The sequence below is a fragment of the Drosophila virilis genome, chromosome X (assembly GCF_030788295.1).
Source record: "Drosophila virilis strain 15010-1051.87 chromosome X, Dvir_AGI_RSII-ME, whole genome shotgun sequence".
In the NCBI taxonomy this organism is placed as follows: Eukaryota; Metazoa; Arthropoda; class Insecta; order Diptera; family Drosophilidae; genus Drosophila; species Drosophila virilis.
In genome coordinates this window covers 6,158,947-6,185,563 of record NC_091543.1, presented here as the reverse complement: position 1 = coordinate 6,185,563, position 26,617 = coordinate 6,158,947, and the positions used below count along the sequence as shown (strand labels likewise).

At 40.8% G+C, this 26,617-nt stretch overlaps 1 protein-coding gene across 1 annotated transcript; it reads right to left on the bottom strand.

The window, feature by feature from the left end:
* Positions 1 to 972: 972 nt before the first annotated feature.
* On the bottom strand, positions 973 to 26,421 carry mdu (meduse). Its single transcript, XM_032433046.2, has 5 exons — positions 26,303 to 26,421; positions 25,845 to 25,909; positions 2,132 to 3,159; positions 1,952 to 2,074; positions 973 to 1,711 (listed from the first exon to the last, which is right to left on the bottom strand). Exons 2-5 carry the CDS (start codon positions 25,863 to 25,865, stop codon positions 1,462 to 1,464), a joined length of 1,422 nt encoding a protein of 473 aa, XP_032288937.1. The 5' UTR covers positions 25,866 to 25,909; positions 26,303 to 26,421; the 3' UTR covers positions 973 to 1,461.
* Between the last annotated feature and the right edge of the window lie 196 nt (positions 26,422 to 26,617).

Below are 26,617 nucleotides of genomic sequence, written 5' to 3'. Positions count from 1 at the left end.
ATTCAAGAATTATGTCGTTTCAAAACGACTTATCTCCGTGATCTTCGAGATTGAAGAAGATATGTCGTTTCAAAACGACATATCTCCATGATCTCCGGGATTCAAGAAGATATGTCGTTTCAAAACGACTTATCTCCATGATCTTCAGGATTGAAGAAGATATGTCGTTTCAAAAGGAGATATCTCCATGATCTCCGGGTTTCAAGAAGGTATGTCGTTTTGAAACCACATATCTCCATATTCTCCGGGATTCAAGAAGATATGTCGTTTCAAAAGGAGATGTCTCCATGATCTGCGGGATTCAAGAAGATATGTCGTTCCAAAACGACATAACTCCGCGCGGAGATATGACGTTCCAAAACGACATAACTCTGCGCGGAGATATGACGTTCCAAAACGACATAGCTCCGCGCGGAGATATGACGTTCCAAAACGTCATAACATATTTCTCCATGATCTCCGGGATTCAAGAAGATATGTTTTGAAACGACATATCTTCTTCAATCTCGAAGATCATGGAGATAAGTCATTTTGAAACGACATATCTTCTTGAATCCCGGAGATCATGGAGAAATATGTTATGTCGTTTTGGAACGTCATATCTCCGCGCGGAGTTATGTCGTTTTGGAACGTCATATCTCCGCGCGGAGTTATGTCGTTTTGGAACGTCAGATCTCCGCGCGGAGTTATGTCGTTTTGGAACGTCAGATCTCCGCGCGGAGTTATGTCATTTTGGAGCGTCATATCTCCGCGCGGAGTTATGTCGTTTTGGAACGTCATTTGTATATATCTTAGGACCTGGAAAGGAGCTGCCTTTTCCAGCTTGCACTAATCTTTTGATCCAAGCACATTGTCTTGTTTGATAGCCTGTAAGGCGATGCCCGAGCCGGGGATATCCTCTCTGAAAAAGATATTCGATGGACGACCACAAAGATCCGTCGCATACGATGTATTAATATTTAATGAATCAGATCGATTTACATGAATGTTTTATTAAATCGTTTTTCGCAAAAAGTGGCATCGCATATCGTAAATACGTATGTTTGTATGGTATTATTGTTTACATATATGAACGCGTATATATGTAGGTAAGGTTATATTCAATAAATTATATAGACAAGTCGGGGCCGAAACTTGCACTTGAAACACGAAAAATTATTTACAATAGATCTCAAGAGTTTTTACACACATGTTTGCATAAATTACAGAAACACAATTGTTTTAAGTACATGCCTTTTAAAAATACTAATTCGTTGATCGTATACGAATGGATCCCGCTCGATCCAATGCTATATACGTTATATATCAGCCCAACTTGGCTTTACAAAAAAAAAAAAAAAATTATTGTTGTTTGTTAAAGGACTTTCAGGATTGTAGGGTTGAGGAGGGGGGGGCTGGATTTTGTTTAGTGCTTGGGACATTACAATAATAATTTGGTGTGCTTTGGTCGCCGCCAGCTCTCTAGATGGCCGCCTCAATGCCCTCCGCATTCTTCTTGATCAGGCTCTCCCACTGCGCGATGAGCCGATGCGAGGAGGGCGCCTCCTCCGGCGTCAGGTCACAGAGCTCGGCCAGGGACATGGCCGGCCGCATGCCAAACGAGTTGGAGCCAGTTGTGGTCAGGGCATTATTGCCCCCATTCGACAGGACAGCGGCGGCGTTCAGGCTGCGATTACCCAAAGACTTGTGGCCCATCAGTTCCAGGTCGTTGCTGTCGTGCGAGAAGTGGAAATGCGTGTGAGTAGTCAGTCTAAATAAATAACGTTCACTTATAGACACAACTAGAATGCATATCCTGATGCGCAACCTCCGAAACAAGTCCTTAAGTCCTTAAAGTCTGAAGACCTTAACAAATTCCTAACTAGCAATTCCCAAACTTCAAACAAGCCATGCTCCTAAAAATATCTAGCTACCCCTTTGGGTACTTCCGTTACAAAGTAATCCTATTCACCTCTCTCTCTCCAGCTCCAGCGTAGATTGTGCATTGCGCAATTTGCCTGGTCCGTAGCAGTGCTCCACCTCGGAGTCGTCGTCATCGTCATCCGCATCGGCCTCGTCGTCGGTGCTCAGTTGGCTGCAATGGGCAAGAGTTAATCCAGGAATGTCTGCCTTAAGGTTGACCCGCACTTACAGCTTTTCCAGCATATGCTGTCGGTTGAGTTTGCGCAATCGCTTCAGCTCCGACTCGCGCGATTTGAGGTCCTGCAGCTCGCGCTGGATCTTCTGCTCGACGGGCACATAACCGCGTCTCAGTGGCCTACCCTCCGAGTCTCGCTCGATGGCGCCCTGCGAGAGGGTGCTCGTTCCATTGCTGCCGATGCTGCTGCCGATGATGTTGTTGTTGTTGTTGTTGTTGTTATTGTTGTTGTGATTGTTGTTCAGGTTGAGGTTCAGGGCCAGCGGCGAGCTGCTGCCGGACTCCAAGAAGGCGAGCGCATTGCGCGTGTTCAGCTTGAGGCCCGGACTGTTCCCATTGGGTGTCAATGGCGACAGCTGGACACCGTTGCCGGCCCCAACGCTGCCCAGCTGCAGCTTGCCGTGGGAGGCAATGAAGCGCTGCATGACACCCTTGGTGGCGCCATGGAAGGCGAACTGGCGCTTCTGCTGCTGCAGCTGCTGGGCCTGCGTCGGCGCGGGGCTGCGCGTCATTAGCTTTTGCTGCGGCGGCTCCGGCGTCAGGTTATAGCAATTGGGTCCAATGTAGCGCGACTCCTGCCTGGCCACCAGGCTGAGCTTTAGACCGGCCTTGTTGTTGTTATTGTTGTTGTTGTTGTTGGTCTTCAGCGAGGAGGCGGATATGCCGGAGTCATCCGAGTGCTGCTCGTCCAGGCTCTCCTCCTTGTGGCTGTTGCTGTTCACGCTGGATGCCAGCGAGGGCGACTGCTCCTCGCTGGGCACCAGCAGTGCGGTGACTGCCGCCGGCTGTGCGGTGACCAGAACGCCCTGATCGACCTCATCCCGATCCTGATCCTGAACATGTTCCGTGTCCAGTTCGCCGGCATTGCCATTAAGCTTAGCATAGTTCGCCTCGTAGGCGGGCTCCACTTTGATTGGAGGCGTGGCTGTTAGGGCGGCAACCGTCGCCAGCTGACGGTATTCCTCCTCGCGACGCACCACCTCCTTGATCTCCTCCTGGATGCGCATCAATGGATCCATTTTCTGTAAAACAGAGAGGGACAAGGGGTTAGGCAATTCGATCTGTTTAATGTGTGTGTGTGTGTGTGTGTGTGTGGCAAGCAGGAAGTGATCCGATTACCAATCGAATGTAATCGAATATGACGACAAAACGATGCGCCACGAATGCCGCCAGCCAGCTGGCCAGCTACAGTAGTAACTGCCTAAGAGCAACCAGTTTTATGCAGAGCCATCTTTAGTTGACGAGCTCAATTATACACTAGTATCATTAGCGTCTAATTCTGCATCAGCTACAGTAGAAAGTGCCTATGAAGAACAACATTTAATTACAAGCTCTTCAATTGCAGCTAGGCTACAGTGGAGATCGCCCAAGAGCTACAGCATTACACAAGTAAATAGAGCTCAGCTGAATATACCCTATCATGAGAGAGACGTGAGGGAGCATACACTCACTCAGCACTGTTACAGTAAATACTGCATAGGTGCGACAAAACTTAGTTTGAATTTAATTATACCCTGTAGACATGGCAAGTCGGGTGTACACTCTTAAAATGTTTAAACTTTATAAAATATATTTTAAAATGTTTAAGAACTGAATTATTTAGTTAAGTTCGTAAGTTTACCAAATCAATAAAAAGAATACTTTGCATATGACAAAAAAGTTCTTTCCACTTAGGCAGGCAACACTGTAATTAGGCTTTTCAAGCGAACGGCAGCCTCTGACAATTACGTGATGAACTGGAGATGTTGCAGCTGCTGTTGTGGCCCGCAGATCTGGATACTTTTTCAGAGGGAGGGAGGGGTGAGTGCTTAGGGGAGAGTGGTGAAACGAGGTGGGGAGGAGGGGCTATCGAAGCGGCTTGCACAATTGAACAAAGCGGATGATGGCCAACATAATGACAATAAAAAGCCGCAGACAATGCGACACCCAATCAAATGCAGGCAAAGAAGTTGACAGGGCGGGGCAGGTGGGCTGGCAGAGGGAGTGAGGAGTGGGAGAGGGAGAGGGGGAGTTGAGGGTGTCGAACGTAATGTGAAGCTCGCAAAGCGGCTTTTGATGCGTGCGATCGCAAAAGTTGCGTGACATTTGGACGCAAATTGAATTCCGACCAAAACAAAAGGCTTAAAGCACGCATGACAAAGGTGCACGGGAGGGGGGGGTGGGGAGGGGGCTTAAGGGGTTATGGGGCCGGCGGTGGCAAAACAGCTCGTAAAAATGCTAAACATACACGACAACAAAAAACAATCGAGAGTAAAAGTGTTTGAAAGTAAAAATCAACAGCAACAATAACAAAGATAATGAACAATAGTTGTTGTTGTTGTTGTTGTTGTTGTTGTTGTTGTTGTTGTTGTTGTTGTTGCTGCTGTTGTTGTTGCTGTCACATATTATGGATATTATGGATGGGCGTGACTAAGGCGACCTCAAAGTTATGACATCGCATATGCATTGAAATAAATGAGAAAAAATGGAAATCCAAATGAAAAATTGTAAACGAAAACGAAAACGAAATTGAAAATGGGAAGTTTTTAACGGATGCGGTTGAACGGGCTATGTAATTCAATATGTGTGTGTGCGTGGGTGGATGGTAGGGAAGGGGGAGAGGAGAGCTGGAGGTGAAAAGCAAGACGGTAAAATTCAATTATTTCCATTTCATTAAGGAGTTCAGCTAGCGAAACCTTACAAGACTGGCCGACAACAGGTTAGACAGAGAAAGAGAATGGACAGAGGGAGAGAGAGAAAGGGAAAGGGGAGAGAGAAGGGAGAGAAAGTGGTGAAGGAGAAGAATCAATGGATGGTAGTGAAAATGGAAATGGATAGAGCGGGAGAGGAAGAGAGAGATCTCAATTTGACAGATATAGAAATAAAGATAGAAGGTTATATAGATATCGAGAATATAGAACCTCCAGATATAGAAACTAAGATACCGAAATAGTTACAATTTAATATTCGATAAAAAGACAGATATAGAAAGAAGAAGAACGATTGACAGAGATAAGCGCAAAAGCCAACTTAAAGCTCAACAAGTTAGATTAAAGCTCTGTTTCTGTCTTTACATTTTAGAAAAAAAAAAACCTGAATAACTGAACACGAGCTAAATAAAAACACAAAATAAAATCTTTTAGATTTTAGCTTTGGGTTCGTTTAATTGCAATATCAGAACAATATTAAGACACATTAAAGCTTCAATAAGCTTTAATATCAACAAAAAAGAAAGAACACTTCAAAAAAAAAAAGTCAAACCTTGGAACACCTTCACACCTTACACACGCATTACACAGAGCCAGGCAGATGGAACATCTGTTTTAATGGCGCATTCAGAATTGACAGTCAAATTAAAGAGAATTTAGCTTAAAGTAAGCTTCATTGTCATCTCAGGGTATTATCTAGAGCCAGGCAGATGCAACAGCTGTTTAGTAAGTAGCACAGTTTAATTGATTACAAATTGCAATGGGCACAATTTTGAGTCTTTGTTCGAGGAGCCACTGCAATTTGTAACTACTAGTTAAAGTATTTGACAAGTAGATGACTTTAGCAATAAAACAGCGAAATCATGAGTGGAGCTGGCAATACTGCTCATTTAACAGCAAGTTAGACTGCCTATTAAATTTTGACAGGCAGTTAACAGTAATGAAAGTAATGAAAGCTGCAAGCATGTTAAAGTGCTTGTTAATTTGACAGCAACATGATTTAATTTAACCTTACCTAAACTGTTATACAGCAGTGCCAAGAAATGTGTAGAACAGCTGTTAAGTGCATGTCAACGTTGACAAGAGCACGAGGCAACTGACCCTTAACACATTCCATGCGCTGCTTTACAACACTGCTCGGCTGTTGCCATTTTGCCCATGTGTTTGTTGGCCAAATGACAAGTCAATTAGCCGCAACTGCAGCAGTCGAGATCTTCCTGCGGCTGATTTCACGATTCTTTGAGCAGAAAAATTCCAGCTGCATTTTGTGCTGATTAAATGCAATTTGCCGTCTAAACGCTTCCCCCCAGCGGCGACAAATGGCAAAAATGTGCAGCAAGAAATGTGCCAGAAATGCTAGAAATGCCCGAGAGATGCTTGTCAGGGATTGGGGGAGGGCCGAGGCGTGCCCGTCAATGTGTGTGTGTTGTGCACTTAGGTTCAAGAGTTTGTTGGCAACATGTTGCGGGTCAGCGCATTGACCAAAAGTGGCCGCCAGGGGGCGCCAGCTCAGGTCTGAGGTCTTGGCTTGGGGCGCTTGCGGGTGCGTCAACTGTTGTCACTGTTGACTGTTGCTTCCGCATAGCTGTTGTTGTTGCTGCCGCTGTCGCATTAGAAAGTGCCAGCAAATGTTGCTGTCGAGCATTTAGAGCCAATAAGTAGTCAGCCGCAGCTGCAGGCGGGCCAAAAAGCCAGTCGGAAAGACGGCCGCACGGCAACACGGCAACAAATGCAATTTGCTTACATTTTGCGCGCGAAGCTCATCAAATTTTTGCGCAATTCGTTGCAGATTTTCACTAAATTGTGCGTTAAACAACAGCCGCAAACACGAACACAAACAGCCACAAAAAAGCTAAACTGTCGTTTTCACTGGCAGCAAAAAAAAAGAAGAAAAAAAACACCAAATGCCAAAATGTTGTACAAAACGGAAGTTTCGATAGTGCCCGCAACAAGTTGCTAGTTGCGGCTCGTTGGCAACATGTGACAGCAACACATGCACACACACACACACACATATACACACATGTAACCTGCAAAGTGCAATGGCAGCAGCTGCCAACTTGACAGCTGTTGTTACCCTGTTGTCTCCCTTCTTTCTCTTGCTTTTCCACTTTACCGCAACTTTTAGTTTTTGCAATAACGGCAATTGGGATAGCGCATGTCCAAGCCAAAGTCGCTGGCCCAAGCTGAACTCATTTGCATGTGGCCGGGGTCAACAGCAACGGCAGCAGCAGCTTAGCGCCTGAACACCGTAAACACATTTGTCTGCTCTGGCGCATGCGAAATGTGCCCAAAGATCAGCTCGGTACACGAAACAGCAAGGCAAAAGAACAAATTACCAACAACAACAGCAAGATGAAGAACAGCAGCAGAAGCAGCAGCAGCAGCAGCAGAAGCGCAAAAGCACAACTGAACGTGACGAGAAACGTGACCGTGACTTGCTCTCGCACGCTGCTTTTTTTTCCGACGCGCTCTCCGACAACGTGCGCTCTCACGCTCCAGCACATTTACACACTCGCCGCTTGCTCCACTTCTAACAGAACATAGCATAACAACAATTGCCAGCGCAGTCGGCGTCGGCAGCGCTGCCAGCTGAGTGGACAGCGCTGCCTAGGCTATCGTTTCCAGGCGAGTGATCAGCGCATTAGCATGATATTCATAATGTATTTAAGAGCTGCTGATGATCATGTTAATGCTGATAATGAAGTTTGATGATGCTGCAGCAACAGAAACGTCAACAACAACAACAACTGCTGTACACGTATTTGGGGCAATTCATTTAAAGTTTTTTGTTTTGGCTATTTTTTTTTTCTGTTCCTCTCAGTGACCGACGAAGCTGCAATCGAAGCGTGCAAAAACAAAAAGTGCCAACAATGCCAAATTGATGTGCAAGAGCAGCAGCAGCAGCAGCAGCAGCAACAGCAGAAGAGAAAGAGAAGAAGAGCGAGAGAAAAAAAAGGGGGTGTGTACTCAGATTTTTGGCCTGCTAGGCATTTGGGTCAACAGCAAGAGCAACAGCTATGATAACATTAATGTTAAGCTTAATGCTAATGTTAATAGCGCTGTTGAAAGGATGCCAAACCAATAAAAAAGTACTTTAATTGTGTGCTTATGCCTCGATGGGCGTGGCAGCTGCCCGCCAGCCAACATTTAAATTGCCGTCTCTAGTTGTTGTTGTTGATTTTAGCTGCACGCCATTTGCATTGACACCACTCCTCCCCCCTCACCCGCCACGGTGCGGTCCCCTTTCCACCTTGCGGCACCTTTCTAACATCGCTTATCGGTTTTTACACTTCTTTACCATCTTTCGCTCTGTTGGCAGTTTTCTCTTAACAGCTGAGAACTGTCAGCATTTCTTGTGAATATCATTTATAGCTTCTAGCTTTGTAATTTTCCACTTTTTTTTTTCTCCCCATCTTTTCAAGATTAACTGATAATCTATCCACTTTAAGATACAAATAAAAAACAACTCGACTTGGGTTTTTTTTTCACCTCGAAGCTTACTAATGACAAGTTGCCGAGAATCGAACCCGGAATCAGCTCTATAACACATTTCTGGGGGGGAACGATCTTATGATTAATCAAGGAAAAACTCTTTAAAAAGTTGATTGCTTTAAGAAATATGCCACTGGACATAAGCTCAAAGATTTTCCTTTCTTTTTATGCCACATGGATTTGTTTTTCAGTTCTCAGAACATGTATTTTTTATTCACTTGATTTGAACTCAAATATTTCTTTATTTTATCCCAATGTTAACTTTTTAACTTCAAGTTTCTTTCTGAAGTTGAACGGTTGCCTTTTCTTTTTCTACAGTTTGTTTAAGTTCTTGTTTGTCATAATTTGTTTTAATTTTATATGCCTTGTTATTTCAATCTTAAGTGTTGGGACTAATTTACTTGGAAATTAAGTTTCATTTCAAGTGGGAGATTGTTTTCTGAAGCAAACGCTACAATCTTCTCTTAAATTCTATATAATCATATCGTATAACAGATACAGATTAGTTGAACAGCCTCGGCTGACCGGCTGACCGGCTGCCTGGCTGTTCGGCCATTTGCTCGTTCTGCAAAGTATCTAGAGCATTTGCTAGTTTACCTATTATTACTAGGCCTTTATGCTTTATCGATTATCGTCGCGCCTCTCTTTCGCTAGTAAAACAAGACGAAACAGAAATCAACACCTCCTCAAGCGTTTCTTTCGCCAGCTGCGACACACACACAGATGCAGATTCATAGATACATAGATACATAGATACATAGATGTATAGATACACAGTCATAGATACTCGCAGTTCATGCGATCGACCCAGTTATTGGATAAATCGTGATCTATTCTCTTGCGGCAACAACAACGAATATCTTCAATCTTTGGACAATTCGATATCTGAGGCGGATGCACTTGGAGCATGTGTCAATTATGACGCCATATCATGAGCATATTACAAATTACCGTTATGCCCGAATTGCTATTATTAAGCGTATTCGCCATGGGTAGGTCGCGGCACACAACCTGGCCCCAAATCTTGGCCAAATCTGTGGCTTGGGTGCACAATTCAAGTCACGTCTCGCGACTGGGCCAAATTACTAAACAAAGTGAAAAGAAAATAGAAAGATAAATACTTATATATTAGCGAATATTACCCGGCTTTGCACGAGGCAAGCATTTTTTGTTTGGATTTCTAAATATATTTTCACAAAGATGTTTAGAAAACAGTTTAAGACCGTTCGCATCAAAAACAAATCAGTTTTACACCTATTTTCCACACGTGCAGGTGAAAGTTTACAAAATAGTTAGTTAACTTTCATAGAACCGTTTTCCTCTGATTTCAAAAAGTTACGAGATGAATTCCCCAAATAATTGAAACAGGTATTCATTAAGTTCTTATGTTGTAATAAGAGAATAAGTTTGAAGCCGATCGGAGAATATCCTTAACTTTTGACCAATACATTTCACACAATTTCACGAGTTTTCCACACTTGCGGGTGGAATTAGCCAAAACTTAGTCTAATATGTATGGTAGCTAAGTGAAAATTTCCCCTCTTAAGCTCATACGGCTTGGACTGTGCGTAGATCAGCAATCAGTTAATCAGTCAGTCAATCATGACAAATAGCTTTGTAAAAAGAGATGTATCAATACTTAAGACTTTAGTTAGCGGGTTTTTCGTGAAGGTCGTTGTAACTTTACGCAATGCCCAAAATATGCTGCTTAGCTATTGTTGATTTTATTTATTTCTTCAAGTCAAATAAATATTTTCCATTTTCTTATCTGCGTGACTTTATGGATCGGCATTGGGCACTACGCATTTACGTATATGTACCTAAGCAGGCGTGTGGACAGCTATTTACCAAAATGAATTCGCGATAAGCGGCAAATTGATAAAAGTAGCAACAACAACAAAAACATATAAAATAAATAAATAGAGAAATAAAGAAATGACTGCGATTGGGTCATTTGGCAGGCAGGCTGCGTGACCGGGCCAAATCAAAAATCAGAGCTCTTGTTTGCCGATTAAATTTCGACCAGGTCACGTTTAATTGATTGCTTAGCTCATCAGGTTAAGTGCTCGCTGACGCGTCTCAAATCAATTTGCGACCTGTTTGGGGGGGTTTCCAATGAGAATCGCATTGGGATTGAGTCAGGCTATGTCTGTTAGGGTGTGTTGCGGTTTGCGGCCTTATAGTATAACAGTTGTATGACAGTCACACTTAAGCTTAGAACATTTCAACAGAATTCTATCCATTTGCGAAATGTGATATTTTACCAAGCATTATGAACCTTCTTTAGATGAGCTGAGTTCAAGTATAACAGTTTGACTTGTCTTCATTTAGCACATTTTGGCACTTGTCTTAAGTTACAGTTTATTTGAATAGTTGAGTACTAATAAAACATATGTATAACAGTCATATAACAGTTGTACAACCGTTCTATTATACGGCCGTTCACTAATTTTGTTACCTGAAATCCTAAAAGACAGCTTGGGTACCAAGCGCTTCATGTATAACAGCTTGTCTAGTAATATTTATGCGGCGTAAGCATATGAAATTAGATGCAACATTTAAGAATAGCCATAGAACTGAAATTTGACAAATAAAAGAACTCTAATATGTGTATAACAGCCGTGTAACAGTTGTATGACAGCTTTCATATCGTGCTTGTAGATGCTGTAAGCAAGCGCTCATACATTTAGGAGCTTTTCGCAATGAATAACAAATGTAATCAATATGTTATGTTATATAACAGTTGTGTATAACAGTTAAAAGTGTCCAATGTCACGTGTATGTGCATTTTCAAATAAAATTATGTCACCCAGCGTCTCTTGCAAACTCTAAACAGCGCATGCCAATGCCCGATGAGGCCAAACAACCCAGAAAACGTGCTCGGCATTCGCAAAGGGGCAAACAGCGAGGGCGACAGCGGGGCAGAGAGAGGGAAAGCAAGAGGGGCGTTCACATTATGTCATGTAGTATGACAGCAGTGCAACAAGTATAACAACCAAAGCGCAGCTGCTGCTGCTGTTGCCCTGGGCCATTGACATGCGAAGAACAACTGGACAGCAGTAAATGCCAAACGCATCTAGATACATTTGTATCTGCATCTGAGGGGCTTGCGTGTCTGAACTTGAAACGCGCGCTGGCGCTTTTTATTATTATTATTATTATTATGATGGCCCACAGCAGCAGCAGCTGGTAAAAGCCACGCTACATGAAGCACGTAAAAGATACAGATACAATGCCAGATACATGGCAGCCACAGATACAGATACAAGTGCAGACGTCTCGGCTCTAATGTAGACGTATCTCTGATAATTGCCGTGTTTTTGGGGCCGCTTCTTCAACTTGTTTGGCTTGTAATTAAAACGTTGCTTTGCTGTCGCTTTTGATTGAAAAATGTTGCCAGAAAATGAAATAAAAACAAAAACAACAACAAAATGAAACAAAACAATGGCAAATATTTGCGGCACGTTTGTCGCTTCAGATACAGAAACAAGCACTAGAGGAAGAAAAACAAAAACTCTATTGTAAACTGAAGCAGGCTCTTGTCAATTTTTTAATTGACTTGCTTTGTTCGGGCAAGGTAAATAGCGGGACGAGGGGGGAAAACAAATAAGATACAAGACCCTGAGAAATAGGTCCCCTCAAACGATGTTATTGGTGCCCATCAGATCTCGCCCATGTTTATAAGCTTGTAGATCAATTGCATTTAATGGAACACATATACAGATATATATACAAATAGAAACTGACTCAGTCATGTGATATAAGGTTCATCTTGTGATCCGACTCAGTCATGGCCATGCTGATAAAAAGAATAGACCAGATGGTTTTTAGTTCTCCGTCAGAAAAACCCATCTGGTCTATTATCCATTTGAAATGAACAATCTAATATGATCTTTTTTCAGTTTTAAAGTTTTGATCAAAATCAGCTTTTGTGATCAGCATAAAGTAATTCCAGTAATGCCATAGTCTCTGGCAATTTTTCGCTCTTGAAATTTCATTTGAAAGCCAAGCTTAATTCTACTTAGTCAATCTCTAAGACATCAGGGACAGCATTAGAACTTATCTAATAAAAGCTAATAATACATCTTGAGCATGCAAACATACGTAAACAGCTATATACAATTTGTACAATGGCTGTATAACAGTTGAATAACAGATGTATAACAGTTGTATCACAGTTTTATAAAAGTTTTATTTAAGTGCTTATGGTCAAAATCTTTAGTTTCTTCTTTATCAACCACCAAAATAACGTATAACAGTTTCTTAGCATTATAACAGTTTACACTTTAAGCGGCTTTCAGTTAGCATGGAACTAATGGGAGCACTTTTTATCTATATATTTTAAGCAACTGTTATACATATAGTTAACGTCTTGAGCAGAAAGAAAAAGCCTTTTAGATAAAAACAATCATACAGTAAAGTTCTTAGTCAGAAAGCAAACCCACTTAAGCGCAGCGCGCATTAAAATATTCCAAACTTAAGATCTGCTTATAACAATAGCCCGGGAATATGTTGCTTGGAATGGCAAACCCACTCGTTAGACAATTTAATGCAAAAGTGAAACCACTTTTGTGGCACTTGAGCCAACTACATAAGCTGGTAACATCCCATTCAGTGAGTCCAGACCAAGTTGGCCGTATAATCAAGAGTTGTTTTCTTTATTTTATTTATTTTTTTTTTGGGAAAGTGCGAGGCGGGGCGAATTTAGCCGTGGCCCTAATGCCAGCCAGCATAATAGAAATACAAACTGACCGTTGCTTGATGTGAACGGGATTTCTTTATTTTTTTTTTTTTGTTGGATAATTTAAGCGATCTTAACTTACGGTTGGCTTACTCAACTCCCACCCCCAACAGCAGCTGGCCAGCTGTCAGCTCTGAGCCCTCAGCTCTGCCGGCATGTATGAATGGGTTTTCCATTTGAATGAAATGCCGGTTGCCCACGGTCAGCGGACAGCGAACCATCATGAGGCCCACAGAGACTTGGTGCAGGGTCTTGAATTGCGTTTACTTCCTCTTCTACTTCAGCTTTTTTTTTATGACATTTAGCGGCTTGCTTAGCGGTAAAGTGTTTAGACGTCTTTAACACATGCTAACTGCACTTTATAAGCGTCATATTTGTGTTGGCTCAATGCGGTTTGTTTGCTTTGGCATGTTCATAAAAATTATCATTATCATAATCATTATCATTATCGTTAGCTGGGCTCTTGTGAAAGGCCTCTCCCCCTCCCCGTTAAGCCAAATACCATGGAAATTTGTCATGTGCTCCGTGTGTTTGATGATGCCTTTCACCCACGCTTACACTTGAATTTGTTTTAACCAAGTGTTAAATGCGTCGTTTGCAAGTCGCTTAATGTGTGTGCGAAATGCCAGAGATTGTCATTTAAAATACTTTTATAACAGCAGCAAGAAAAACTTGTTGTCTAAATTCGATTAGAGCAGATAGTGCATACCGATATGTGCGAGAGCTCGCTAATCAAGGTATGACAGACATATAACAGTTATATAAAAGTTCCATGAGAAGTTTTATAACAGTTGGCAATTCAAAATCATACAATAAATAAAAGTAATTTTAGCAAGCAAATAGATATAAAATCAAGATTGTTGGCAATAGTATGACAGTAAGAGTATAACAGTTAAACGTTTGTATACAATCTAAATAATCTACGGCAGAGAACTTAAGAATTGTCGTATAAGAGCCGCATAACAGTAGGATATATAAAAACATGCTGCAAGTACAAACTGTTATACTATTATTATAACAATATAGTTCTGCATCTATTTAAGGAAACTAAAATTCAGCGTATAACAGTCGTATATCATCAACTAAATAAAAATATATCTGAAAAAAAAAAAGAGTTTTTTTTTTGCTAGTCTGAATAGATTTGTTAATGCATTATATGACAGCATACAATCATTGTCCATGCTTGTGTATACTGCTTGTTAAACATTTGTATAACAGCGGCCTATGGTTGCAAAAGAGTTATTTCGCTGCTCTTAGGCCATTTTGTAGTCAATTAAACAATCATTAGAGTGTTTAAGCAGTTGTATAACAGTTTGCAAAGCATTTTTAACAGTGCACGCTTTAAGCAAACGCCTTGTGGTACAGTCGCCGTCAAGCCAGCTCGCTTGCCATTTTGTTAGTCGTTTAGCATGCAGCTCAACTAGCCTGGTTACACTCTACTAACCACTAAATACTGAGCCAGAGCCAGAGGCAACCAGGCCCAAAGCGTAAAGCCCAAATTAGCTAAATATCAATTTGGCGCAATGCTAAAAAGTATTATTATAATCTGTAAGTTTATTTTTTTCCAAACTTAAGCTAATTTTAACAAATGTATAACAGTCAGAAGACTTTCGTAGAAGAAAAAAAAACTGTATCTAAATGCGTTTCCCACGCTTTTAGAAACAAAATGGCGACGCTTGATGACAATGGCCAAGCGCAGCAAGATTAACGGATTAAAAGTAAGAGAGCGAGAGGCAGTGAGAGAGGCAGGGAGGAAGGGGAGTGGCGGGCAGTCGAGGGAAGTGAAGGCAAATAAAACGCCAAATCATGTCACAAATAAATAACTAACTAACGCAACACCAAAACGAAAATGCAAATGCAACATGCAAAACAGACAGGCAAAGAGTGGCAAACGAGGAGGAAGCGGGAAAGGAAGGTGGAGAGGCAGAGCGGCAACTAGATATAGATATGTATATGCAAGCCATAAGTGCGACTTCCCAGTCTTTGCCGTCTATTTTGTTTGTTTTTTTTTTCTGCATTCAAATTAACGGGGCCCCCGCTGTCGCAGCTGTCTTATTTATGTTACTGTGTTCATGATGATGATGATGATGATCACAATGATGATGATGATGATGATGATGGCGCTACTTAGTGTATATGACCGTTAAGCAAACCATCAGACAGGCAGGCAGACAGAGAGACAGGCGGACAGACGGACAGCAAGACAGAGAGGCCAGCACACGTTCACAATTGACCAGCAGGTTGGCAACTCTGCTCGACGGAAGTGCTATAAACACACAGACACACACAGACACACACACACTTAGACTCCTTCTTCAAATGACAAACAAATCATTCGCCTGTTAACACATTTTACAAATTCAAAATAATTTCAAAAGCAAACGAATGCAAATTGCGTGTTTCAAATCAATTCGAAAATTCGCGCTTTTGCGTTTACCCAAATGAGTGAATGAAATGAATGCAATTCACTTGCAAATACCAAGCACTTGGTTGCAGCCAGCGAGTCTTTCAAAGTAAGACATACAAAGCTTCAAAAGGTATATCTAATCCATATAAGCCCATAGATCTATTATTAGCTTAAAGCGTAGTTCATATTTGTGGGCTCAGGCAAATGAAGTGCTTGCTAGGTAATGAATGCATTCAAATACAAACGATTAGCATATGAAGGAACAAGTAAATTAGCGTATTACTGCAAATTGCCTTAAAGCATTTAAAAGACTGTACTTGCTGGCAATTTTTAGTAAAAGATGTCATGGCTGAAGATCCAAAAGAAATCACCCATTTGCCAGCTCTTCAAATATATATAAAATGTTCATCAAATACACGAAAGCTCTTCGGCTTCTTCTTGCACATATCGAAACTTCCAAACTCACATTGTACTTAGAAGTAAATGCAGAATTTCTACTTTTTTTCATATTTATTTCTTCATTTTATTTATTCACATTCTCTATTAATTCGATGCATTCGATTCAACATACGCATCATTCACGAGTTGCAAGCAAATGCATTGTGCTTGCGAATGTATTTGCAAGTACTTGAGTGCACGTAAATTGCTTTTCTACGGCCTGCCACACAATTTGCTGATTGTTTCTTTTGCGTTTGTGCTTATCTGGCGGCAAGTATTGTTTGCAATAGCCCAAAATAGATGCGTTTATGACAAATTACTATTCGCAAATGTATATATATATATTTTTTTTTTTGGCAGAAACTTCCCCCGGGAATTCGATTGGCCAAATTAAATGCACGTTGTCCGTGCCGGCCTGAGTCATGCAAGTCGGGAAGGGCACTTTGTTTTTTGTTTTATTTATTTTTTTTTTTTTTTATAATTAGCGCTGGCAATTCAATTACTTTTTTGTTGGTGTCGTTGTTGTTGTTGTTGTGTGCAAACAGCCACACGGTAAATTGGTAAAAAGCCAAAGTGGCTGCAAAGTATCTTATCTGGTTTCCTTTTTGCCAATTGCCGAAGCGCTGCTCTCCGCGCTTCTCATTCGCCGTGCAGGTGCGCCATGTAACATGGCCTCGGTGCAGGCATTATCTGAACAAGTGCCACTATATAAGGTTCAAATAGTTCATATATGTGTACATATATACGTGTAGTGCAAGAGAGAGAGAGAGCCAGAGAGCGGGGGAGGAGAGAACAGTGCGAACTGTTTGGCGCCGCAGCGATCCGAACGTATTGTGTGGAAATCTACGCCTGATAATGCCTTATCAGTTATCATTTTGTTATCGATTAGACAAACAGACGTTGGCTTTTGGCTAAATAACTGGACGCCTGGGCCTTCATGTCTTTCAAGTTCAGCTAGTTGGGGCTCTGAGTCATTGGCAACGCTTAAATTTACGACGCTTATCTGAACAAGAACTTCAAGAATGAAAAAAAAAAATACTTAAAAGGAAGGCAAAGAAAAAACACAAGACAAATTATAGAAGCATTACACAAAAATTACATAGACATGAACTCATCCGCCGTAAGTGGTTCTTACTCACATTGGTTGCTTGCGAACAAATCATTTCTATAATTGATATATAATAAATCGAGAAGGTCTGCGTTTAAATCAGCCCTGTACCTTGTACAGTTACGCACACATAAGTAGAAATGACTGCGACTAATGAAACATTTGATTAGATAAACGCCGATTTGGCTCGTGTGTGCTTCCCAAATGCCAATTGACACTTAGTGAATGCGTCGCAGAACACATGTTAAATGGAAATATGGATTCTGGTGAATTTCGGCTTTGTGTATAACAGTTATAGCACAGTCTCTTAAGCTTGTTGTGTACCATTTAAAGCGTTGCCAGCGATTGAAATAGTAGCTTCAGGGATATTGTGTAGCTATATTTGACCAAATGATCCGCTTCAAATAGACGTTGAACGTAAATTGTATAACAGTCGGAAAATAATCCACAATTTCAGCTGTTCGTTTCACATTGACGCCCATAGAAATGTGATTAGATAAAAGACAGAAAGCGCTTCTGGCAGACAACAATTTGGCGTGAAAAACCTGGTTTATTTAAATATAGATTCCGACCAGTTCGAGATATGCATTTAACAGTCGTATAACACTTGTCCAACAATCATATCACAGTCCCAAACATGGTAAGACCACTTGAAAAGCATCCGAATAGCGGAGAAAAAATGTTGAAATAAATATGGACTTAGCCATGTTTTGAATATGTTTTTAACGGTAGCAGGACATCCGAATAACAGTTTTACACATAGAAGACTATCTGTCAAAATAAAGAGACTGACAAAGAATTTTTTCAGCAAAGCGTATAAAAGTTGTAAAAAATGTATTTTAATAGTTATGTAACAGCAGCAAAAAAAATATAAGTTTGTATAACAGATGTATAACACCATATTGTACGAAACTCGTTGAAAATCTGGGCATGCAACAACCGTACTAGAGTGTCTAATATTTGTACTATAGATACCTTACAGCACAATTAAAGTCGTATAACAGCTTAATAATATTGAAGAATAGCTCTTTGTTAAAGAAGCATTCAGTTGATCTTAAACAATCGAACAGTTTGTGATTAACAGTTGTATACCAGTCGTATAAAGAATGTATAACATTCACATGATGAACGCATGTATAACAGTCGTATAACGTTCGTTTTACTGTCATTCCGGAGCTATATAACGGTTGTATAACAGCCTCTTAAGCCTGCAAACACCCCATTTGCTAATTGACTTTGTGTTTTACTCACGAGTTTTGCAATTTTATGCGAATTTAATGCTCGCCCCCCACAAAACGCTAATTAGCCCAACGCCCATATCAAATAGATAGATCTATGCATATTATATATATATATGTGTGTGTATATAGGTAGATCCAAACCATATGTTAGAGTGCAGCTGGAATAGCTAATGCACTTGATAAGCTATCAGCTCGATTGGAACCTTGACTTATATAGCCCGACAGGCGGCCGTATCTAGAAGTATATTTACGATTTTAGCCGGCACGAAAAAAAAAAAAGAAAAACAATTGTAATTTCGTGGGCAGCCTAGTAAATTGCTCAGAAATACCAATGGCAAATGCCATATGGCATATGGCATATGCCATGTGCCATGTGCCATGTGCCATGTGCCATGTGCCATATATCATATCGGGGCCCATTCAATTGGAGAAAGTGGCAGAGAGTTGGGCGCGCATTGTTAGGCATTTGATGATGGAAAATGCGACATGCTTTGACTTTTCGGCTCATTGTCATCGTCTGTCATTGACATTTGCCAGCCTGCTTTCATTCAAATTCAATGCACTCCGAGCCGGGTGGCAACCCTGTCTGCAGCCCTATACAACACTGTGCGAAAAGTAAAAGCCCAACAATGCGCCTTTTGTATGCGACCAAGTAACAAATTATAATTAGCTCAAATCGTAAGAAAAAATACAAATAAAATGCTTTTTACAAATTGCCAAGCAAAATTCCAGACCCAAAACCCCCGCCCCTCTCCCCGCACACGCCCACTAATTGATACTTTTACCATATTCATATGTGAATGCAATCGGCTGAGGGAAAACGCGCAGCTGGCCTGTAGCTAATTGAAAGAGAGAGTGTGCGTGTGTGTGTGTGTGTGTGTGACACAGGTGTGTGTCTCAGACTAATGACTGACTGTAGTCGCCCATTTGTGCCAATGGGTTAAGGTTGATATGCAAATAAGGCAGCCCAATATGAGCTCTGAAACAATACCTTAAATTGAGGCAGGTCCGCAAAAAAAAAATAGATGATGTATTTTGCATACAATGCTCGGCTCGTAATGCCCAATAGAAAGCCTCGCATGAGACCAACACGCGAAACTAATCAAATCTAAAATTTCGAACAATGAAAATGCATTCAAAAACTAGATAAACAGTTCACAAGCTAGAAGAAAAAAAAAACACTCAGACAGACAGCCACATAAATTATAGGCGCATATAAGTTCATAAAAAAACAAAATGAAAAGCGATCGAAGCCGATGCTCGGGATGCACTTCAACTTGACAGGCAAAGCAAACATATGGAAAGACGAAAAGCTTCCAGAAAGTGAGGAAGCTCAAGAAAAATAATAACAAACTGTATTGAGAGTGCTATCTTCGGGGTTAGCCGACTAAAAGATGCCCTAAGCCCAGCGCAAGACTGCTTTTACACACATTCCAGCTTCGCTCTACATACATATATATATATACATACATACATGCACATATCTTTATAGGTTTTCAGGTAAATATTCTTATTCTTTTTATACAATAAAAGAAACTAGATACCAAATTCGTAAGCAGCTGATATTTATCGATAAGAAGCTATCTTTTGATATAATAAAAATCAAAGAAGTTGTCGAAAGAATTAAGATTTAATTTAAAAGATAAATTTCCAATCTCAAACTCTTGAGGTGTTCGAATACGATGCACTAATCCAGAGGGACACCTCATCGGCATTTGTCACAGAATGATTCAACATTTCATACCGCCAAGAATCTACATATTTGCTTAGCCTAGCTGATCGAGTCGCTGAGTTCTAACAGTATTCGGTAAATATCTTTTATTGTGGCGGACGGGCGTGAAATACTTATATGACATGCTCATAAGCCAAACCCAATCAGAATTGTCTAGACTCTTTCAAGTCAACGAATCTCGGAGTCTCTGAATCTTGTGTGTGAATGATAAATGGGGCTTTATGATTATGGGGATGTTATCAAAACAGACAAACGATGTACGAGGCGCTGAGTTCAAACCTATTAACAGCTTAATTAGCCTTTTTAATAGCTTTATATAGAGTAGACAAAAGAATAGAATCAAAATAAATGAAAAACTTTTTCAAACAACAAAAAAAAACACTTCAAAAAGTCACAAAGTCAGAAACAAGCTGAAGTTTTAAAATTTCATACCAGCACGTTATATAACACTAGCAAAACTAAAAACGAGTAGTTTATCAACACTGCCTCAGTATGCCCTGCTGAAGTTAATGAGAAACAGAATTAAGCTAAAGTTCTAACATTTCATGTCAGCTCGTTTCATAACACTGACAACAAAAAACAGTAGTTTATCAACACTGCCACTCACGCTGCCTTCTTATAGTTAATAAGCAACTTGCTCAACTCAAAAACATATCAAAAATATACAAAATCTAAATCAAGCTAAAGTTTTAACATTACATACCAATTCGTTTCATAACACTGACAACAACAAAAAGTAGTTTATCAACACTGCCACTCAGTGTGCCTTGCGGTCGTCTATTATTTGCAGCTGTAGCTAGCGATTGCGTCAACCCGCAAATTAATCGCAGGTCGTGAATCAATAAAACCAAAAATACCACACAAAAATCAATCGAAAATTATAGCATAGAGCTCTATCTGTAACTCTGACAAAAGCGTGAGGCACACACTCGGACACAAATCAAAACTTATGAACTAATTGCCGTCTATTTACCAGCAATTATGCTCAATATGAATATAGCCTGCGAGTATATTTATAGACCAGATCATAAACCAACCTGTCGCGGAACGCATATCTGACTATGAGATAATCGCGAACGAGTCGAGCGCTGTGACGATTTCTTTCACATTGATTGAGTTGACATGGTTATTTATTTCTTCTTTCATTTCGTTTTGGCTGGCAAAATTGATTTCAGTGTTATAAAATACAAATAGAGAGCGGGAGCAGGAGGGACTATTAAACTATTAAGTCAGTCGTTGGAGCAGTGCAACGGTAAATGTTAAGCGTTGCGGCAATTAATTAGATACGCGACTGCATCATGATAGATATGAGCAATACTTAAATACAAACTTATATAGTTCAGTTGAAAAACTTTCAAAAAAAAAACAGGCAGGGTGACTTGGAGGGGCAGAAAAAGTTGCATTGTTATGGGGCGTTTTTTGTATTTATGTTTTCTTTGCGTCTCGTTTTTTGTTTTCATTAAGATGTGCGCCTAACGGTAAGTCCGTCGCATGCATAACATTCACAACACTACAAATAAAACATTCACTTTTCAACACTCCGCACACATTTGCATTTTACGATATCATTATTATGTTTATGATAATGCGTATTTCGAGCATTATGCATTGATTTCGTAATCTTTGGCTTTATGAAAACTCACAGCTCCCATTCAGCCTGGAGCGTTCGTTTGATAATGTCTTCATTCATTGTCAGAACTGACCAATAGAAAAAAAAAACCATTTGCTTTCGAGTGAAATTTATGATGCATCACCTTAAGTTATATTTGCCGTTGTTAACGATCTCGTTGCAAGCGAACTGCTGTCGAAAGTGGGCCTCATATTTTCCGGGAAGAACCAAGAGCTGTACGTATTTACCACAACTCAATAGGCAGCATTTTTCAGCCTATTTAACCGAGTTCCCATCGCCTAGGGGATTTACTGGATTTGCAGTAACTTGCAAAACTAAAATACCTTTGCCTCAGTTTTCGACTCTTTCTTAGTCTGGGAATTTTGTTTGGGGCTTTATCACAAAAAGAAAATATTTCTATTTCTAATATCCTGCTTAACAGATAAGCTTTAATGCTTGACTATATTTGCCTTCAGTTTATCATATTTGTGTTTTAGTAATCAATATCTATTCTAGACCAGCATCAACAGCCGGGTTGATATAGCCAAGTCCAAGATATCTTGCCTAAACTCGACAGTCACAATTAAAAGTATGCTGCTTGCATATGGAACAAAACGTAACAAGATCTGAATACTATATAACTCTATGGGACTTTCTCGTATTTGTATTCATTTTTCTATAGATGCAAATCTTAAGTATAACTGCCTTAAAGTTTGTTATTATTCAAGAATTCAATTGCTTAGCTTTGGCTCTTAACTCGATTTAACTGAGTTCCAGTTCGGATTGTCTCGAACTCAGTTGATTTTAAAACAAGCTTTGGATATTTATTCGCAGCTTCCTTTTTGCACTTTTTGCTGCTCCAGTTCTACTCTCAGACATGGCACACTCTCTCGCTCTCTCTCGCTCTCTGTCTCAACAAACAATATCTCGCAAGGGTCAAGTGTCATTGAACCAGGCATTGACCTCCACCTTCTCCCAGGTTGTACTCCCCATTATGCACCCCTCTCTCCTTCCAGTCACTGCTCCTCGCCCTCGCCCTCGCCCCCTTACCACACACTCAACGCTTTGCTCGCTCGACGATCGCCAGCGACAAGTTTCGAGTTTGGCGCATTTTTTGTTTGTTTTTCTTGTTTGCGTTTTTCATTTGTCTCTGTTTGTTGTTTGTTGTTGCTTCAATCCACCCCCCCCCCCCTCCCCCTGGCTTGCCCCCGTATCCTCTACAAGCTGCCTACTCCAGACGTAATTACAGTTGAGTTCTTTGGTCCGATACGCCTTTGGCTCTGCGACGAGGCGCTTTCGGGGCCAGAGTTTTGGGACTCGGATTTGGGCTTTGATTACCGCCGCAGCCATCTTCAAATAGTTTTCTGTGCCTTCTTCTTCTTCTTCTTCTTCTTCTTCTGTGGCTAACAAGAGCAGGTAGCCGAAGCGCCTCTCCCCGCGCTTCTCATGCGTTATCTACTTGCCTGGTGTTTAGCCTTAATTATGGCCTCTGCGATGATTGCGCATTAAATCTTCTTTTTTGTTTATAAATTTTTTTTTTTTTTTTTTTTGATAAAATTCAATTTACATTTTGAAAATAATTTTGCAGCCACAATCGAAAAATAATGACTTTAATGGCCACTTATCGGACTGAGCCGCGGCTGAGCTTCGCTTTTGCATCCGCATCAGCATCTGCATCAGCATTTGCATCTGCATTTGCATCAATTTGCTTGACCGGTTTTTTTTCTTGTTTTTTTTTTTTGTTTTTTGGTCATTTTTACTTTCGATTGGCGGGCAGCGAAAACGGCTGCGCGAAACGAGAAAATTCACTTCGACTGGTCAAAAAATTTGTCGCCGTCTGAAAGCGAAAACTCAACAACCCGCAACAATAATAAACAAAAAAAAAAAAAAAACTAAATAAAAAATAGGAAGAAATACAAATACAACAAATTCTAACCGGTTTTTGACAGCAGCCATAAAACAAACGCAAATTCACGTGAGTTAGGAACTTTTTTCTAAAGGCAAAAATAATATCAAAGAACAAAAAAGTGCTGGGAAAAAACTTAAGGCAGGGCAAGTTAATTGAGCTTGAGAATAAATGGGGGGCGAAAAAGAAACAATATAATACACTCTAGAGTCGAACTTATATTTCATTTATGAAAATCCAACGTTTTTCAAAAGTTTATTTTTTGGCTTGAAGATTCTCTGCATAAGACCAAAACGGCTGGAAAAGTTTGATAAATACTTTGGCTCTTGTTGCGATGGACTTTGACCTGAGGAAAAATGTATATCTAAAACATTTAGACACGGGCTGTGCTGGGGGAATACACGCTTGTAAAATAGCAATAATATATGAAACTAGCTCATTTTGCCCGGCTTTGCTCGGTGCAAGTTTTATTCCAACTTTAGACATTTTCCGCCCGAGATAGCTTGATTCATAAAGGTTTTAGCTTGCAAAAGTAAAGGTTCAAGAATTTAGGGAAAAAATTGAAAACTTTACAAGTGCCAACGGCTCGCTCCAAAGATTGTGAAGGAACCAATTGAGAAAGAACTGAAATTCTTTGACACCCACTCAAAGTTTTCTGCCAGCCTTCAGTGGCAACTCTACAACTTTTTGTGCACACAAAATCTGGCAACTCTGTTCAACAAAATTTGCCCAGAGTTTGTTTAATGTGGGCACATGTGGGTGTGCCTCCTATTGCAGCTCGTGACAATTTGTACTCAATTTGTACCCCCCCCCCCCTCCCCCTCCCGCTTACTCTACCCCCACACACACTTCATATCTTCCAGTCTTTCAGTCTCTTTGTCGCGCTTGCTCTTGTCATTTTTATAGCATTTTTCGTTAAGTTTCATTTATTTGGGTCATGGACAGTCATCTTCTGTCGATAGCTCCCTCCAAAGCTAACCCCCCATCACCCCCCCCCCCCCTTCACCGGTCCGACCCCTGCGCCTGCTGCGATATGTTGCCAGCCACTTGACAGGTTTTTCGACTTTTACTTGCAACAGCAGCAAGGCTAAATGCAGCATTTGAGCCCGTCCAGAGACAACTTTTTGGTTCCGTCTCGAACTTGGACTTGGCTCATGAACACTTTTTGGCTGAGGCGCAGGCAATTTATGTTTTGTTGTTGTTGCTAAATGAGTTGTAAAAACAGCTGTTGATTTATGTGGTTGTTGTTGCTGTCACTTCTGTGTCGCCAGTTTGTTTATCGAACTTGACACTTGTGGCACACTTGTGGATACAGATCTTTATGTGCTCATCCCGGGCTTGACAAATGGCTGCACCAGACCCAAAACCAAACAATAGAAGTTTTCGGGCAAAGAAATCGCCCCAAGAAATTTCACTAAAAGCAACAACAACAACAGCAACAACAACAACAACAACAACAATGCGCAACAGCCAAATGTTGCCATGACTTTGACTTTTGCACACAAAAGCAGCCCAAAAAAAAGCGAGCGAGAGAGAGAGAAATAAAATGATTATAAACAATGCCCATGAAACATGAAAGCAACTGCGACTGAGGCCAGCAGCATTTGAGCAGACGCAACAAATAGTTCAAGAGAGCAGCAGCAAAAGAGAGCCTCGCGCAGAGCCGCAAAATTTGAACAGCTCAACTGTGCAAATAGTGCGAGGACAACAAGAAAAAAAAAAAAAAGTTAGCCAAAAAAAAAAAACAAACAAACATAATATAACAATGAATAGACAACAAAATTTAAATGAAAAACCAAACAAACGAGCAAAATATAAACGTGTACAATGAGGCCGCTTGTTGTTGTTGCCATGATGATATTCCAGAATCAGTCAGTGGAACGTCACGGCACAAGAACCACCAACAGCAGCAGCAGCAGCAGCAGCAGCAGCAGCAGCAGCAACAACAGTAAAAGAGAGCAGAGCGAGTTCAACGCACAGCAAAGTCAAAGAAATGAAGTTCAGCAACAAATGTAGCACAGGATGATCGCGGCAACAAAGTAGCCAAGGACGCTAGCAACATGCACAGCAGCAGCAGCAACATTGACTGCGGCTCAGCAATAAATGCAGCACAGGATGTGCGCGGCAACAAAGTAGCCGAGCACGCTAGCAACATCTAAGGGCAGCAGCAGCAACATTGACTGCGGCTCAGCAACAAATGTAGCACAGGATGTGCGCGCCGCAACATTGTGCATCGAGCACACTAGCAACATCTAAGGGCAGCAGCAACAACGGTTTTTTTTTTTTCAGCACTTTTTAGATTTGCATTATTTATTTAATCTATTTGGCTTGGTTTGCACTCACCTCATCGGCCTTTTGCTGCATTTTGTCGTAGTTGTTTGTGTATTTGTTGCTGTTGTTGTTTATTGCTGTAAAAATAGTATTTATGGCAATTAAAAAACACGAACAGAGTCCCCAAAATAAATGTGTAAACAAAACGAAAACATGCAATAAAAAAAAAGTTATGAAAAAACAAAAGTAGAAAAACACTTTCACTACCAATTAAAGTAGAACAGTGGCATAAAATAATGATAAAACTGCCAATTGTTATTGTTAAACAGTTGAAACTGATGTTGTTGTTGTTTTTTTTTTTTTGTGTGTTCCTTTTTATTGCCGCTGCATTTGTTGCTTTGTTTTTGTTCAATGTGCGCGCGCGCGCGCGCAATACAAGACGCAAAACGCCAAACGCAGTACAAAACAAAAATTACAACAAAAAACAAAAAAAAAAATAAATATGTACAAGAGAACAGCTTAAGACGAACCGTAACGTAACGAAAATGTGTTAACAACAAATTGAAATGCGTGACAGAGAAGAGACGCGTTATGCACGACCAGCACGCAGCGCAGCAGAATAACAACTGACGGCACGAAACGGCAACTGGCGATAAACAAAACACTGCAGGCAAGCGCAGTGGAAAAGCTCACACGACACGCACACATGCACACACACGCGCGCGCGCTCACCGAGACACACACACACACACACACACACACAAATGTGCCAAGCAACTAAAGCGCCTTTTGGTATTTTTTAGCGCTAGACAAGCGATATATGCCTGTGCCGGCATATTAAGAAA